Source organism: Lichtheimia ornata (assembly GCF_029851405.1).
Source record: "Lichtheimia ornata isolate CBS 291.66 chromosome Unknown scaffold00074, whole genome shotgun sequence".
NCBI classification, from domain to species: domain Eukaryota; kingdom Fungi; phylum Mucoromycota; class Mucoromycetes; order Mucorales; family Lichtheimiaceae; genus Lichtheimia; species Lichtheimia ornata.
The window spans coordinates 47,139-65,395 of NW_026695394.1; the positions used below are offsets into that span (position 1 = coordinate 47,139).

General features: G+C 43.7%; 5 protein-coding genes across 5 annotated transcripts; 2 read left to right on the forward strand and 3 right to left on the reverse strand.

Moving 5' to 3' along the window:
• Positions 1–87: 87 nt before the first annotated feature.
• On the reverse strand, positions 88–632 carry O0I10_010676 (uncharacterized protein; the record flags this gene model as incomplete). The annotated part of the gene is made up of 4 exons (XM_058490655.1): positions 88–189; positions 263–386; positions 451–527; positions 585–632. The coding sequence occupies 4 exons, from the start codon at positions 630–632 to the stop codon at positions 88–90; spliced, it is 351 nt and encodes a 116-aa protein (XP_058338553.1).
• A 395-nt stretch (positions 633–1,027) lies between these two features.
• Positions 1,028–4,089, reverse strand: O0I10_010677 (uncharacterized protein; the record flags this gene model as incomplete). Its single annotated transcript, XM_058490656.1, has 11 exons — positions 1,028–1,214; positions 1,273–1,432; positions 1,494–1,573; positions 1,638–1,756; positions 1,847–1,951; positions 2,023–2,235; positions 2,292–2,357; positions 2,437–3,462; positions 3,519–3,686; positions 3,750–3,894; positions 3,983–4,089. The coding sequence occupies 11 exons, from the start codon at positions 4,087–4,089 to the stop codon at positions 1,028–1,030; spliced, it is 2,376 nt and encodes a 791-aa protein (XP_058338554.1).
• Positions 4,090–4,312: 223 nt separating this feature from the next.
• O0I10_010678 (uncharacterized protein) lies at positions 4,313–4,672 on the forward strand (the record flags this gene model as incomplete). The annotated part of the gene is made up of 2 exons (XM_058490657.1): positions 4,313–4,495; positions 4,550–4,672. The coding sequence occupies 2 exons, from the start codon at positions 4,313–4,315 to the stop codon at positions 4,670–4,672; spliced, it is 306 nt and encodes a 101-aa protein (XP_058338555.1).
• Positions 4,673–4,753: 81 nt separating this feature from the next.
• O0I10_010679 (uncharacterized protein) lies at positions 4,754–7,371 on the forward strand (the record flags this gene model as incomplete). The annotated part of the gene is made up of 11 exons (XM_058490658.1): positions 4,754–4,898; positions 4,965–4,992; positions 5,064–5,303; positions 5,362–5,394; positions 5,456–5,660; positions 5,731–5,827; positions 5,885–6,200; positions 6,255–6,328; positions 6,394–6,437; positions 6,491–7,154; positions 7,211–7,371. The coding sequence occupies 11 exons, from the start codon at positions 4,754–4,756 to the stop codon at positions 7,369–7,371; spliced, it is 2,007 nt and encodes a 668-aa protein (XP_058338556.1).
• Positions 7,372–16,098: 8,727 nt separating this feature from the next.
• On the reverse strand, positions 16,099–17,854 carry O0I10_010680 (uncharacterized protein; the record flags this gene model as incomplete). Its single annotated transcript, XM_058490659.1, has 6 exons — positions 16,099–16,477; positions 16,545–16,629; positions 16,683–17,023; positions 17,092–17,234; positions 17,386–17,478; positions 17,690–17,854. The coding sequence occupies 6 exons, from the start codon at positions 17,852–17,854 to the stop codon at positions 16,099–16,101; spliced, it is 1,206 nt and encodes a 401-aa protein (XP_058338557.1).
• Between the last annotated feature and the right edge of the window lie 403 nt (positions 17,855–18,257).

Sequence of the window (18,257 nt, forward strand, 5' to 3'; positions counted from 1 at the left end):
CTCTATCGATCCAACCCATTACATCTATATATTCAAGATCCACCTTTGCATACGGATTCCCGGTTTTATTATTAAACAACTGCTTGACTATTTGGTGACCATTTGGATATTGTGCTTCTTTTGGAATTCTTGAAATTCTTGTTCCTTGCGTTTGTAGGATTGCAATAATGATTGGATGACTTGTTGAATCTATACATAAAAGACTTTAGTATGCTAAAAGCAAGTTGAGGGGAGGAAAGAAGGAGGTGGAGGAAACACATACGCCATTGTAGTTTGTTTGTAGAGCTGGGAGGACTTCCTTGACAGTGCGCTCAACTAGAACACCACCCACCATACGGAAACACTTGCGATCAGGTTCGAGTGGCGAGATGCTGTCAATCACAAGCCTAGATAGATGGCGTATTAGTTGAATAAAGAGCATCGGTGGCATGACGACGCGTCGATGTTTACTTGTGTTCTTCGACCTCGGATTCCAACTCGCCGACCTTTTGTGCCAGCTGTTGCAATTCATTCTTGTACTTGTTATACTGTGGATGCAAGCGTTAGTCAAGGTCTCCATGCGTATAGTGTCAATGACAACTTGCTTGTTGGGTAATCTCGGCTTCCGATGGCTTTTTGCTTGATGAGGACATGGTGGGGAGAGAGTGGCTGACAGGTGGTGGTAACGAGATAATGCTGAAATGGACTATGTACCCTCGTGTATGCTTTTCAAGCTCCACGGCCCCCACCAAAGGTTTTCATCGGCAAGTCAAACGTCCCCTGACGACAACTCATCCAAGCAGGCACAAAGTAGATTATGACCACTACAACAACAACACGTGATACATTTACAATGCCCCCCATTATTCTTTATCAAATACATAAATTGTGCTTTGGGTATCTGCATTAATTTTGGTATACAAAGGTGGATTGTGTTGGCTATATACAATAACAGATTTTGCAAGTGTACACGCTGCTCCCTCTTACCTTGCCGGTCGAGTTACAGCGTCGGATGAATGCAGGTTTATGTGTGGATGTCAGGGTGTCTTCAATTTGTTTCTCGCTGCTCCTTACATTGGTTTCTGTACGCTTCATGCTTGAATTGTAAAGTCTTTAGATGTTGCATTAAGTCTGCGAAATCGATGGCCGGTGTCTTTTTGGAAGGATGAGAAGCACCATTCATGGTGGGTATGGATCGACTGGTAGTAGTAGTAGTAGCAGCCAAGGTCGTATTACTGAAAACACAATGAGTCACATGTATCGTATCATAGGCCTTGGTATATGGATACATACGTTTTTGGCATTGCATGCATGAAACCCAAGGATGAAGCACTGTTAAGACGGCTCCGTAACGGGCTGAGTGATGATGATTGTGGTAAGAGCATGAATATACCATAAAGGCATTTGAGGAGTTGTGGATACTTGTTGGGTTCCAAAAGCTGTAATCGAAGATCTGTTTCCACCTCTTAATTAGCTTTCCACACGCACGTTGTCATTGTATCATGCAATATTACATGTAAATACGGGCGATTCGAGTAATTGAACAAGTTGATCCAATTGTATAAGCATCGTCACTGTCATCTCAATATCGGCACTAGTAGCGTATCCTAGAGTGTGAGTGTCATCGCCCATCATGATGTTCCTTAAGACAAACTTACAAGAATTGAAGCATGTTGGCAGCATGGTCGTAAGCTTCTGCCATCAATGTAAGCGAGAATGCCGAAATAGCATTATGGCACCATGATCGATAAAGCGTGAGAAAGAGATGTTGTCCTTCCTATTATTTATTCTCGTCAATGTTCTTCACTGCCCCGTGTGTGTCATATGTCTACCTCCTCCTCCTCCTCCTCCTCCTCTTTAAAGTTACCTTGGTATCCAATTCTCTCAATTGCTTACGTATATCATCCAATTCCTCGGATGTGATGAGGATGATGTTGAGATTTTGTACCATCATGTTTGCAAAGTCCAAATCCTACAAAGAAAAAAGAATATCCGCTGTTGATGCGTATTCGCCCCATCCTTCAATCCCACAAACAAGGTTACCTTGTCTTGCTCCAGTATCCTTGCCATGGTACAAAACACCTGTTCCGGACCAAGGTGCACACAGAGTTCACGTATGATGGAGTCACCTCGCGTTTCCAACAAGTCACCGTCAATAGCAAAAAGTGATAATAAATGCTTTGTAAGCTTGTCAAACTCCTTGTCACCACCTTGTTCGGCTACTTGAGCAATCAACTCGAGGGTCAACAATACAACCTAATGAGATGAGAATCGATGTTTTGGAGCAAGCTCAAACGTGAGACTGTATATACCTCTTCAGACGGATCACTAAGCAGCTTGAGAAGCATTGGAAATGTGCTATCCATGGTACTCAAGATCTTGTCCCCCAAGACAAAATGATCATGTGAGATGATGATGAGTTGCTGTTGCTTGACACCCACCCCCATTTGTATTTACCTTTTCTCTCGCCTTGGTATGTAAAAGCATTAACCACCTCAAGCTTTCGATCCGTGTTAATGCATGGTCGCTGTGAAATTGCAATCGTAAATTGATGACCGTCAGCTGGTAATCAAACATGTCTCCTGGCGCAGGTTCAGAACGTTTGGTCAATTGATGCCCAATGTCAGATCGATGCGTACGACGCAAGGTGGGTACGAGCGTGTTGCCATGGCTACTGGTCTCTTCTTTTTCTTGTCGCGTGGTGGGAAAATGGTGATCCAATGAGGATGGATCGCTTTTGCTGTTGACAGGTTCAGGTGGTTTGTTCTCCATGACAAGCTTTTGCAAATTGCGATTGGTTTCAATGGCAAACGCGCTTATGGTAGGCACCGGATGTTCGAGTGATGGCAAAACAGCAATGATGATACGAGGTGTAAATTGCAGTACCACATCCTTGGCAATGGTAATAAATTCAATGATCCATTGTAGCGCGGTACGTTGGATATCTTCTTTGGGTGAAGACAAGTGTGGAATCAAAATTTCAATCATGCGTGCATCCTTCTCCTTGTCCCATTGAGGTGATGATGATGATGATGATTGTTGTTGTTGTTGCTCTCCTCCATGTCGCCGTAAAAGGGCTACACCTTCATCCGATTGTTGTTGATGGACCATGGTTTGTATTTGTTGAAAAAAGCGTGCCAATAATAACCGAGCGTTTGCACGTACGGGCTGATTGGGATCACCGAGTACGCGAATAAGACCATCCATGTATTCAGGCAAGTACCAAACGAGGTTAAACTCGGGAATTGAATCCAATAAACCAATCCATGACATGACATAAAGCCGTTCAGCAGGATGATGGCTGTAAATACGACGCCGTAAATAAGGTATGAATTTCTGGACTGAAAAGGCCTTGACTGGAACGCCTCTTGGAATACCATGGGTGGTGGTGTAGGTGCCTGCCAATTCAAAAGCGATCTCCTTGATCAATCGATCCAAAATGTCACGACCATTCTTGATAGAAGGTTCCTTGTTGGTGGATAGCTACATCGTAGATATGGATATTACTATCACCTGCATGTATCCATTTTCTCTTTTACCTTGCACTGTGCTTCGAACACGCTGTTAAAAAAGCGGAGCAATTCGCCTTTGGAAACCTTGGCAACGTTGTACATGCACTCGCATGCGTAGTAGCGCACCGACGACTCCTTTCTGCCCATGCTATCGAGAATGGGTGGCACCACCGTATCTAGATAGGGCGCCACATCCTGCAAATGATCATTAGTCCTCTTCCCAATAGAATCGTTTAAAGAATGGATTATTATACTTGCAGATCCCAGGGCAATGGCTGTCGCTGCGAGGCTGATCAAACCGCCGCATTGGGCGTTGGGCATATGCGAATACACAAAATCCCGCACCAACTCATCAATGATCCGAGATACTTGAGCAGGATGGTCTTTGCTAGCTTTCACCAGACTAAGATGATGATAATGATGACGACGCGTGAGGAAAAAATAAACGTATTTGAGAGAGAGAGAGAGAGAGAAAGCATGTTTGTTGTTACCTTTCGACTTCAAGAGCAGCTACTTTACGACGGTCGTACTTTTTATGAGTCAATTCCCGAATGACGGTGGGAGTAAAGACACTCAATCGTTTATCGATCGGTTGCATGAGCGAAGTAAGAGAGGAAAGAAAGAGAAACGGGGATCTCAAAACAGTTACGGAGGGTGGGGGGGGGAGAGAAAAAAGACACCTGAGAAGGGGCCAACAAGCATCCGATACACCCGAGATGGCTGGTTGGTTGGTTACCATTTGTTTATGCAAAGCTGCATCAAAAGTTTGATCACCACTCTTCTCTCTTTTCTTTTCCCCCACAAGCAAACCACCACATTCAATGCAACGTATTACAAGAAGCATTATCATCAATCGACCTTTATTCTCTAACTTGACGACTCGTCGCTTTTACTCGGATGGTCCATTTGGAGGTAGTAGTAATGGTGGTGCGGGTGCCACTGCTAGTTCACGAGACTGGGGTGAAAAAGAAAGAGCTATAGAAGGTCAATGGGCTCGTATCAATGTAAGTTCTACTTTATTACTAATTGTCCTCTTCAAATGTTCACTCGTTTTACAGGATCAACAAAAACTCAACATGCTTCGAGAAACAATCGAGAAACAAAAGATTGCTACAGGCGAAATGAGAAAAGATATAGAAGACTTGAAAGAAATCCTTGATTTGAAAAAGAAGAACCAATAAACCTTTCTTCATGCGTTGTCGGTGATATGACGGATTAGTAGCAGTGGATGGTTGCACAATTGCTTTCTTTCTTTCCCTTACATGGACGCGTTTATTGAACACCAAGTCAAGCTTGTCGAGAAGGAAAAGCAGATCGATGTCGAGGATACCTTGCAATTGCTCTCGTCATTCACACCCATTCAGCTTCAAAAGCGTGGTGTTGCGCTAATCGGGCTCAAGGTGACAGGTAAACGTTTGCTCAAGCGTCATTCAGCTTCTTCATTTTGCTCATTCAATGAATGTGGGTTTGCAGGCATGCGAACGGGTCTTGGAGGCAAAAAGTAAAAAGGCACATGGATGGATGGTGGATTGGATATCACTCGATGATTGACATGGGGGTTTCGTTTCATAGTCTTGTTGACCTTGAGCTTGCCAATCCTACACGATCACCACCCACTTTTCCGCCCCACAAGATCAGCACGGGAGATATTGTTGGATTGGATGAATACAAAAAGGACAAGCAGACCGGCAAAAGCAAACCATTTGGATCACAATGGTCGGGTGTCGTTGTTCGAGCTACAGATACAAAGATCACTGTTGCATTGTCACATGATAATGAATTGCCACCTGAGGTTCAGGAACGATGTCAAATGTAAGTCATAAAACATGGTGCTTACGTGTATGTGTTCTAAAGAAACATCATTTATTAGCGTCAAGTTGGCGAATAATATCACCTATGATCGGCAAGTGACAATAGGCATATGAACAAGACATTGAGGCTGACATGTATCTATCCAACTATAGCATGCTTACTGCTCTTGAGCAATTGAGATCAGCTGCACCTTCGCATGGATTGGGTCAAGTACTTCTCGGCCAACGACCACCATCACCGCCACAAGAAGTTTCGGACTTGCAGTTCTTTGATGAATCTCTCAATGAATCACAAAAAGATGCTGTACGCTTTGCACTTGGTGCCCATGAAATTGCTCTCGTGCACGGTCCGCCTGGGGTAATGCATCATCATCATCATCATCCAATTACTATTATGACCAACAACGTTAAACTAAGCGTGCTTGTAGACAGGCAAGACATATACATTGGTGGAAATCATCCGGCAACTTGCCGTTGTTCAAGGCAAAAAGGTGCTCGTATGTGGTCCATCCAATATATCCGTAGGCAAGTGAAGAAGCACTATCGTTGAATAACAACCCACCAACCAAGGATGATATATAGACAACTTGGTGGAAAGATTGGCACGTCATCGAATGAACCTTGTACGCGTGGGTCATCCAGCACGTATCCTGCCTACTGTTTTGGAGCATTCGCTTGATATCATTACACGTACATGTGATTCCGGTCAAATTGTTGCTGATGTACGACGTGAAATGGATGAGACCTTGGCCAAGATTAGCAAGACCAAAAAGCGTTCGGAGCGCCGTGAATTATACATGCACCTCAAGGATCTTCGTAAGGACTATCGTGCTCGAGAACGTAAGGTGTTGGATGAAGTGATGACCGGAGCTGATGTATTGATATCAACACTCAATGGGTAAGTCATTACAATCCATGGTGAGGATAAGGATGGCTAAAGTTTGGGATATAGGTGTGGGAGCAAGACTATGATGAAGCGTGAATTTGACGTGGTGATTATTGACGAGGCAACGCAAGCTCTGGAAGGTACGCATTGGTAACACAAAACGAGACGCATGGATCACTAACTCATATTGGTCTTTTACTTGCAGCTGAATGCTGGATCGCCCTTTTAAAAGGCAAAAAGGCCATTTTGGTAAGCATGGATGCATGTAGATGAGGGGCTTGTTGTATTAATGCACGTCTTAGGCAGGTGATCATCTTCAGCTTCCTCCCACTGTCAAGACACCCGTTGCATCATCAGCTGACAAGAAGAAGGCTTCCAAAAATGGTCTCTCGCTTGCAACAGATCTTACAACGACACTTTTTGATCGACTCCTTGGAATGTATGATACTGCAACAATCAAACGTATGCTGGTTGTCCAATACCGTATGCATCAAAAGATCATGGAATTCAGCTCCAAGGAGTTGTACGAGAACAAGCTGGTGGCTGATGACAGCGTTGCATCACATCTGCTATCTGATTTGCCTGATGTGAGCCACAGTGATGATACGGATATGCCCGTGGTATTGATCGATACAAGTGATACGGGTCTCGGCCACGAGATTGAAGACGAAGCACAAGATGGTGGCGAAAAAAGTCGAGCCAACGAGCTTGAAGTTGATCTTGCTGTCAAGCATGTACAATCGCTCCTGGATGATGGATTGGAACAAGAACATATTGGCGTCATTACTCCTTATGCATATCAGGTGACCCATTTGATCCGAGCCATGCGTGAACAGTGGCCAGCAATTGAAATTGGTACAGTGGATGGATTTCAGGGGCGTGAAAAAGAAGCCATCATTCTCTCACTGGTGCGATCCAATGATGAAGGGCAAGTTGGCTTTTTGGCTGAAAAGAGGCGTCTCAATGGTAAGTTTGATTCACGGCATGTGATGTAAGCATTCATACTAACGATCATATCCTAGTGGCCATGACTCGTCCAAAACGACATCTTTGTGTGATTTGCGATACGGAGACCTTATCCGGCGCGAAGGCCACGAAAAAGAATACCATAGATGGTGGATTTTTGAAACGTTGGATGGATTGGTTAAATGAAGAAGCAGATTTGAGATTTAGTGAACAATAAATAGAATCATGGCACCAAAGTATCTACATATGGCCTGTACGTTGTATTTTGTTTCGTGGAATTTATATTGCCCTCACCTTGTTCATCCCAAAGCCTGAATTATGCCTAGACATTCAATCACGCCAGGCTCTTTGTGGGGGCACATCATCAATCTATCAGCTCATCCACCCCCTTCCTCCTTTTTAAGATCACAGAGATGCCCACGCCTACCATACAGATATAAACAAGGATGTTGTCGCCTCATACATGTTTTTCTTTTCTCGTGTCATTCTTTGATTACTTACACCTTCAAATCCCAGTTGACGCGAGTAGCGTGGTGGATGATCCTCTTTCTGAGCAATGCATACAATGATCTTTGGCGTTTCATTGTCATTGTTGCCATAGTGATTTGACCCCTTTTGCTAAGGTAGAACGTAATCATTTTGCTTGAAGAGGCACATAGCCACCTCCCAAGATGCATCCCGAATGTTGGATTGGGCGGCACATCTACTGCAGCCTGCATGGTAGTAATACAACGGGTTTCTTAACTTTGGTGGTTCATTGTCGTTACCATACGTTTGGCTTTTACGAAGTAAGCAGGAAAAACAAAAAAGTTCAACCCAAATTACAGCCCTTTATTATCATGCTTTTCAGCAGCTGAAGGTCCCATAGGGCTGATCAATCTTATATTTAACTTCCTTGCCATGTATACATGGCGAGAACGTCTGTCAGAGATTACTTGTGGATCGCTATCAGAACTTCAGGGCAAAGATACAAACGTGCATATCAAAGACGATGAGTACTACTTACAAGCGACCATACGAGTGGTACAAGGTAAGCGACTAATCGGTCTGGATTTTCCCAGCGGTCCTGTTAAGCGCCCTGTTAAATTTAACGGTTGTCTAGCAGCCTGACATTTCCCAGCAGTCCCGTTAACTGCCCCGTTAAATTTAGCGGATCTCTCTACAACCACACATTTCCCAGCAGTCCTGTTAAACCATCCTGTTATATTTAAACGGTTCTCTAGCAGCCTCACATTTCCCAGCAGTCCTGTTAAACCGCCCTGTTAAACTTAATGGCCTTTCTCAACTTGAACCCCATCCCATATTGAAGAATCAATCAGACCATTTCTCTTCCTCTCTTTTTCCTTTTTCCTTTGTCACAACATCTACAAGTGGATATACTTTTACAATCCTGCATTTGCCATACCGCCAATCCTTCTATAATATGACGCATCACGTGCCATGCACGAAGCCCAACTCAGGGTGAAAGCCTCTTACACTGTATACTTATGACTTATGAGTGATTGCCAACACAATGCCGCATTTGAAAAGTAACCTTTTTAATCCAAGATCACTCATAAGAGATAGATTGTGAGGTATAGTGATGGGAAAGATATATTGAATTGGAACGATTCTATCCTTGTATGTGCATGCATTGTACAAAGGCGAATGGATGAACATAAAGTGGTACTTGATGCGTAGTAGCGAATTGTATGCATGGCGCGTCACAACATGTAGCTGGATGGTGATGATGGTTGGTCGTACATGGTTGACAGGGAGCACAAAGGAGGATGATTGTGGTTGCCATGGCATGGGATGCACCAATCGTTCAGGATGATAGCGTCAAGCACAATGGATCCAAACATCAAACGCTCCTTTTCTACGCGTTGTGTATACCCAAATCCTTCCATCGCATGTTCCAAACCAATATCCATATCCATATCCATATCCATATCCACAGGAGTTCGTATAGCTGCTCCACACAAATCAAGCTGTTTCTATATGATGGCTATCCGTTGTTCACGTGAAAAAGTCTGCAAGGCGAGTTGCCGCAAGTCAAGGATGCCGTTTGTGACAATGGAGTATAGACATCGCTTATAGTAACCGTTGCAATGAACACTGTTACGTTTGATCGTGGTAGAGGATTGTGCAAGAGCGTGTGTTGTGTCATGAAACGGGTGTGTTGTAGAAGAGTGACAAGAAGGCTGTGTACACGCCATGGACTTGCCATTCTGTCAAGGCAATCGGATCAGGGCAATTGTAGGATTGACATGATGGGTTGAAGCAGGACAATCGTTCGCAGGTGGTAGTTGTATACTTGAATGGGCCAACGGTTGGGAATAGGAGGACGAGGGAAGAAGTTGAGAGTGGAAGAAGGAAGTGGAAATTAAAGAGGTCGGGCACATCTTGTATCAATGCATGAACACTGTACATCAATCCTTGATATTGAGATTACCCCTTTCGAACCTGAAACTTTCACACAAGGTGCACTTGGCGATGCTGATCAATATTGTGTTAAAAAAGACCTCGTGTTCATTTGAAAACCTTGAATGGGAGGGTACAATGTGGGATTTACTATGGAGATCGGAAAGCATGTCAGCGCCGGATTCATGATTCATCGAAATAGTACGTATTACCTTGGGATTCCCCATCTCGAACATGAAACTTTGTCAGAAGATTCGCTGAGGCATGCTGATCAACGTTATTCATTTAAAAACCACAGACTTCATTGTGAAGAATTAAAATGCGGGGCGACCGAAATGGTGGATGACGGGCAATAAAAAAGAGCGGACAGCCCACCGCCCCGAAGTTGCTCACCTCCAACTAGAAAATTAGACAGGATGGTGCTCTCGCGCAAGCTGATCAACTTTTTCTAATAAAAACTTCACGCTTCATTTGAAAATTTGGAATGGGAGCGTCCAACAGTTTGAAAGACGGAGACATTCGCAGGGTCTGCGATTCATTAATTTTCATGTTTGCTGTTCCAGCGTAGCTCAGTCAAATCAGCTCGGATCAAGCTACTTGAATGATGGAAATGCTCGGCTGGAGCAGGAGAATCGTTCACATGCAATGGATTTTGCAACAATGTTGATTGTGAGGAATTGGCTGATAGCGTGCACCATATGGACTATTATGGATAGACCATAAAGTAAAATCCATCAATCCTTCCAGTCATGCAAAGTAGCTGTGTTACACAAAGAAGTCCTTCTGCATCTCCGGCTGTATCAGGGTCAAGCTACTTCACAATGAACAACGACCACTTTTCATATAGCATCACGCTTACAGCATATGTAAAACATAAAGACAGCTATATCTCAAAACTTTACAATGAAGTGTGGGGTCTTTAAGAGAACAAGCTGCTCGGCTGAGTCAAAGCGATCTTGTGTCAAAGTATGAAGTTCATCGTGGCCATTCCCAGATTTCGCAATGTCGCTACCAGCCAAACCGGATCTGGGGGTCGACCTCTTCGACGACGACGACCAAAAAAATATTTTTTGGGCTGTTTGCGACATTGAACCCGAAACTTTCACACAAGGTGCTGTTGGCCAAGCCGAGCACATTGCTCTAATAAAAACCCCACGTTTCATTGTAAAGTTTGGAGATACAGGCAACTTTATGTTTGTAAGCGTGATGCTATATGAAGAGTGGTCTTTGTTCATTGTCAAGTGGCTAGACCCTGGCAGAGCAAAAGATGCAGAGGGCCGTGTTGTGTAACACAGCTACGTTTGCATGAATGAAAGCGTCAATGTATAATTACTTTATGGATCATCTAGGAACAGGCATGTATTGCTAGCTAACGGCCACTTTTATCCAATCATCATTGTTGCGAGATCCACTGCATGGGAACGATGCCCCTGCTCTAGACATTCATTTCCATGATTAAAGTAGGTTGATCCGAGCTGATTTGGTTGAGTTACGCTCACACAAGATTACATCGGTTGAGCTACATCGAGCGTGCTTTATGTCCAGAGTGATGTAATCTCTCTTTGACCGCAGCTCAGTCAAATCAGCTCGGATCAACCTACTTTAATCATGGAAATGAATGTCTAGAGCAGGAGCATCGTCCACCTACAATAGAATGCACAAAAGTTGGGAATGCACAAAAGTGGCTATTAGCTGCCAATGTATGACCTGAAAATGAGGGTTGCGTACCTGTCATGCATGGTCCCTGAAGTCCTGACTTTTTAACCCAGTAACACAAACACGTCCCTCTGCATCTTTTGCTCTGCCAGGGTCCAGCTACTTCACAATGAACAAAGACCACTCTTCATATAGCATCACGCTTACAAACATAAAGGTGCCTGTATCTCCAAACTTTACAATGAAACGTGGGGTTTTTATTAGAGCAATGTGCTCGGCTTGGCCAACAGCACCTTGTGTGAAAGTTTTACGTTCAATGTCGCAAACAGCCCAAAAAATATTTTTTGGTCGTCGTCGTCGAAGAGATCGACCCCCAGATCCAGTTTGGCTGGTAGTGCCAATGCGAAATCTGGGATTGGCAAGCTTGATCGTGAAACTGGCACCCAAGGTGCTGTTGGCCAAGCCGAGCACATTGCTCTAATAAAAACCCCACGTTTCATTGTAAAGTTTGGAGATACAGGCACCTTTATGTTTGTAAGCGTGATGCTATATGAAGAGTGGTCTTTGTTCATTGTGAAGTAGCTGGACCCTGGCAGAGCAAAAGATGCAGAGGGACCTCTTTGGGTTACTCAGCTACTTTGCATGACTGGAAGGATGGAAGGACGATACTATATACTGTTGACAAAAGCCCGTACATTGCGAGCTAACAGCCACTTCCATCCAATCCCAACTTTTGTCTAATCCATTACAATGGAACGATGCTCCTGCTCCAGACATTCATTTCCATGGTTGGATTATCTTGATCCGAGCTGATTTGATCAAGCTACGGTCAAAGAGGGGTTACATCAATGCGTACATGAAGCACGCACGATCTAGCTCAACTGATGTAATGTTGTTTGACCGTAACTCAACCAAATCAACTCGGATCAAGAAACTTGAATGATGGAAATGCTCGGCTGGAGCAGGAGAATCGTTCACATGCAATGGATTTTGCAACAACGCTGATTGAGAGGAAATGGCTGTTAGCTGGCAATACATGGTCTATTGTCAACAGTATACAGTATCATCCTTCCATCTTTCCAGTCATGCAAGGTAGCTGGGATACACAAAGACGTCCCTCTGCATCTTTTGCTCTGCCAAGGTCTAACTAATTGACAATGAACAAAGACCACCTTTCATATAGTATCACGCAAGCAGCATATGTAAAACATGAAGGTGCCCGTATCTCTAAACTTTACAATGAAACGTGGGGTCTTTAAGGGAACAGAGTTGCTCGGCGGGGTCAAAGCGATCTTGTGTCAAAGTATGAAGTTCATCGTGGCCATTCCCAGATTTGGCCATTGTCGCCACCAGCCAAAGTGGATCTGGGGGTCGACCTCTTGAAATTTTTCTTGACGACGACCAATTTATTTTTTGGCTGGGGGCGACATTGGGTGAATCTGGGAATGGCCACGATGAACTTCATACTTTGACACAAGATCGCTTTGACCCCGCCGAGCAACATTGTTCTATTGAAGACTCCACGTTTGAATGTAAAGTTTAAAGATACAGACATCTTTATGTTTTACATATGTTGTAAGCGTGATGCTATATGAGAAGTGGTCTTTGTTCATCGCCGACAGCCTCACTCACATGAGTCAAAATGCAGAAGGACTTGTTTGTGTAACTCAAAACCAAGAGGACGGGGCCTGAAGGGTCAATGCCATTGGTGGAACGATGCATGAAGAAGTAGCTCCATCCTCTATAGTAAGTTCCGCCCATGATAGCCATGTGGAATGGTTCGTACTTATATAAGGTTGCATAAGGTAGCTTTGGGTGAAGCTTGCCATAGGTAAGCATGTGCCATATGTATCGCAGCTCACTCTTTCCTGAACATAAGGAAATAAACTCACAATGAACCAAGCTTATAGAACAAACACCCCCTCCCTCACTCTGAATTTATTGTCTTTGCGATGCGATGCAAGTGTTTGAGAATTGCTACTGTCTTTCATCCATCAATACACGAACTAGATAGCTGTGACAAGAGAACAAAAGTATCTCGATCCATACGATGACATGTATGTACGTGATGATCCAATCTCGCTTTCCTACCTTCAATTTCCTGTTCCCCTTTCAATCCAGAAATCAATCAAGTGATTGATATCTCACTCATATGAACTGATAGCACGATACCCTTCTATGTTGAATCCAATTTCCATCAATAATGAAGAAGTCGATGAATGCACATGGTAGTGTGGATGTTTATCAAGTAATGGTGATAAAGAACATTGCTAATTGGATAAGCTACAGGTGAATCACATCGAGTCCACAGGGATAATTGTGTCATTGTATTCTTGGTTGCTGCCATCATAGCCATCCTTCATCCATGATTGTAAAATAGCTGCTGCATACATTGAATCAAGTACCCCCAATGTCATCCATGGCTGCACCACACCTTTCGCCCAAGATAGAAGCCCCCTCATCAATTCCATCCAATCCATCATCATCCTCGGCCGTATCCACGTGATCGTTCTTGCTGGCAACACGACAAGTAACCAAAGCAACATTCCAGGGTTTCCCATCACTGCACTTGATCGCTTCCATCCATCATAACCATTGCAAGTCCAATAATAAATAGCCAACCTTTTCCATCCGGCCATCGATCTATCTCTTTCTTGATCATGTCCATTACTGCTCAACCACGTGAAGATTGCTTGTATTGCGGTGCACTTGATAGCTGATATGACATCCCATCCATAAGAAATCGTATGTATTGAAACAAGTTGCTACATGTAAATAAAGCTGCTTTTATACAATGGCTGTCTGCTGTCCACGCGAAATCGTCTCTAAGGCAGGTTGCTGCAAGTAGCTTGAGACAATAGAGTAAAGACCTTGCTAATGGCGACTTCTGTCATGTTTGATCGTGGCAGAGAAGTGTGCAAGAGCGTGTGTTGTAGTAGAGTAACAAGGTTGTGAACGCTGTACGAGACAATGGCGTAAAGACCTTGCTATAGCAACTGCTGTTACGTTTGATTGTGGTCGAGGATTGTACAAGAGATGGGGAAGTGACAAGAAACTCGGGTGTTGTAGTGGTGTGCACACGCCATGTCTTGCCATTCAGACAAAGACTTTCCAATCAAGACAATCGTAGGGTTGACATGATGGGTTGAAGCAGGACAATCGTTCGCAGGTGGTGGTTGTATACTTGAATGGGCCAACAGTTGAGAATGGGAGGAAGAGGGAAGAAGCTGGCGAGTGGAAGAAGTGGAAAGTAAATCGGTCGGACACCTCTTGTATAGATGCATGAACACTGTACATCAATCCTTGATATTGAGATTGCCCCTCTCGAACCTGAAACTTTCACACAAGATGCTCTTGGTCATGCTGATGACTTTTTTCTAATAAAGAACCCATACTTCATTATGAAGATTATGAATGGGAGTGTCCAAATGTAGGAGATACGATGAATAAAAGTAGGTGGGTGGTCCATTACCTTGAGATTGCCCATTTCGAACTCAAAAATTTCCCACAAGATACTCTCGGATACGCTGATCAATTCGATTCTCATAAAGCCTCCACGCTTCACTATGAAAAGTTTGAGAGGGAGGGGCATGATTTGGGGGATGGCTATATATGAAAGGACCGGAAGCTCCAGTTTAGCTCAGCCAAATGCTTGCGGATCTAGACAATTGATGGATGAAAATGTTGAGCTGGAGCACGAGTAGCATCGTTCACATGTGGGCAACAGTCTTGAATGAGAGGAAGAACTAGAAACTAAATAGCGTATACGGATTGACTTGTTCGCTGCCCTGAGATATACAGAAATTTATGAGCGAAACGAACAACCCAGAAGGCGATTAAAGTTTAGTTTTCTGCATAAGCGAATCATGCTAGGCTTGATAAGCAATTGCCATTCACACAACGTGAGCTTTTATTAGGGCACCTTTTGTGGTGAAAAAGAAACATGCCTTGCATAGCCAAATGTATTTAGATTCCTTTGGGATGAAGTTTATTGTACTATCCTTTTAGAAAACAACTGCTGCGTCTTGGAGTCAGGAGGAGTTTTACAAAGTTAATAAACAACAACCCCAAAAAAATTTACAATAGGATGTCGAACCTACATAGATACTTTAAACCTGGTGCACCACCCACATTCCCTTTTACAAGTGGTACTTGCGGTGCAATTCATTGCCGTCGTTACTCCTTCATAGTAATAAGGAATAGCGTATCCATGGTGCAACTCGTTGAAAAGCTTCTTCGTCAACGTCATGTGTGTAAAGCTATTTGCATCAAACTCCCCGATCATACACGCAGCACCACGTAATTCTTCTTTTTGCCGACTCGTGTTGCTCATAGTAGATTGGGTTGTTCAACATGATGAAACGGGGTTGTCATGGTGCTGTTGCAGTGATACAATACAGAATGTCGTGTGAGTGAAAGACGACCAAACCTTGCACACAAGATCCCCTGATTCATATATGCGCGGGTTAGTATGTAGTATCATTTGAGCTAGAAGCAAGTAGCTCTCTCATATCTTTTGCTTTTAACGTCTTGGTTGTGTTGCTCTTACTCATTACTGATGACAAATTATCCCACCCTCACTGCACACACACACCCTCTCGCTCTCTCTCTTCTTTTTCAATTTCTCTCAATGCCCTGCTGAGTGGTTGAGATATGTACTGATCGATAAGTCGTGTTTGTCATGTCGTGTTACTTGGCTCGCATTAGAGAGCGATGCTGGGTTGGGTGGATTGGGGGGAATGGCTGGGTATATAATATATACAAATCAATTTTCTCTCTCTCTCTTCGCATATGTGTGTATGTGTGTGTGTGTGTGTACAAGGGAATGGGGGCACTCTTATGATGCCTGCTGTGATGGTTGTTGTTCGTTTGTGTTTGTCAGTAGTCATGTTGTATTGCCGAAAGCAGGGTGGTAATAATACTGATCGGTGACAGAGGATGGCCACTGGGGCTGGATATGGTATACGGATGATTCCATAACCTCCAAACCTTGGGCATCATGGCGATGGGAAGTAGAAGTAGCTGTACGAAGCAAAGGGAACAAGGGAGATTTAGAGCTGTTGGTGTCGTTCAATACGGCCGATGGATGAGATGACGTGGACGCAACAGGGGCGGCCGATGCAAAGGAGGATGTTGGTGGTGAATTCGTTAGGGAAGATTTTGCAGTTTCGCTTGTAGACCAGTCAAGTTGAACAGGCTCATCGTGTAATTTAAACTCTTGCAAAGAGAACATAGCCAAGGCAGCGTTGGCATGGGTATCCATACTATGTAAAATAAACATGTTGGTTAGAGAATTGCAAAGCTTATCTATGAGTCATACGCATGACATACCTCACAATGGCATAGTTCTCGTTGAGATGCAAGTCGATGCCGGATACGTATCCGTATTGAGAAAAGTAGAACCAAAGATCTTGTTCTAAAGAGCAATGTTAATATCAAAGGTATGTAACTTGCATTATTACTACTTACTCGTTGTCTCTGATGGAAGAGGATGAGCGTATACGGTGGTGACTGGAAGAGGAGCGCCGTTAAAGATATCATCGTAGGATTGTTTGTTGGACGACGATGCGGGTGTGAGTGATGGCGATTGCTGAGCTTCGACATTTTGTTCGTGACTATACGCACGAGTATTCTCAGATGATAATGAGGATGATGATGATGAAAGTGGTGCGCATTGAATAGTGTTTTTGCCAAGCTGCGTATTGTTGAGTGATTCTGCTGCTCCATGTGCGCTCTTTTCATCAAGGAAATTGACACGAGCCATGCCTTTGGTCTTGCCGGTGGCATTGTCCCAAATGAATTCGATTTGACTAGTTGGAAAAGTACACGTCAGCAGGGGAGATTGCAAAAAAATCCCTATGGTTCTCTTTGTTATTACCTTAGTTGCTTCTTGTATGGTGTCAATGATTCACGAATGGATTCGGTGCTAACATCCGGGCTGAGATTCTTCATCACTACACCATATGTGGATTGGTCGCTGCTACTCTTCTTTTTTGGCTCATTCCAGGTAGCTTCAACTACCTATTTGGGACGACGAAGAAGATGTGCGATAAGTAAATCTGATGTTGGGGGAAGAGGGCATGGCATCGTTCAAGGGGGTATGTATGTGGTGTGTGATAAACAAAAAGTATGCTGAGATAGCCCCCAGCAGAAAATTAGGTAGAACGCTCACCTTGCCAAAAAGAGTACGACCATCCATTACATGGAAAGCTTGTTCAGCCGCGTGATGATCGTGGAAACGAACATAGGCATGATGATCCAAAGCCTACATAAAATAAATGATATTTTACGTTAGCAAGTCCGCACACAAGGTTCTTTGTAACCCCTTCCACAAAAGAATGATTAGATGCAATCGGCCAATCATGACCGCTGCTTGCAGTCGATGGATAAGATACCGTCAAAATGCAAAAAGAGAATCATAGATAAAAAAAGAAAATAGGATCACCCATGCGCACCTCATCATCTTGCTCACTTACACTCCATCGCTCATCAGACTCTTCGGCCATGTGTACATGATCGACTGGTACGACTGTTGAGAGGATGGAATGTAGCATACGGTCGTCAACACGAGGGTCGAGATTATTGAAGCGTAATGTTTTGCAGTCTTGATGTGAATACGACATGTTGTTGTGTGGGCGCATAGTGAAGAAAAAAAGTATGTAGATAAAAAAGAAAGCAAGATGTCGTTCCAGGAGAGATGAGAGGGAGGGTTTTATGGTCGGTGCTGTACGACGATAACTAAATGAGGAAGCAAAAAAGTCCTCCTTCAAGAGATAAAAAATTTACAACTGAGTGAAAAGTCGTCAAAGGACCGATTCATGATGTCATGTTTCAACTGGAAGCGGTATTTACTGTTATAAAATACAATCGCAGTGCCAATCCAAGAGTCGTGACCCTAACCCCGAAAGACCCAAAGAAGTATGTCACCCCAAATGTCATGCAAGCCCGCTTTTCTCTTGGAAGAAGTGCAGATTATGCAATTGATGTCATTAGCTTGCACAACGAAGTGATACATCTTCCCTGGTAATCCATCATTTGTGTGGA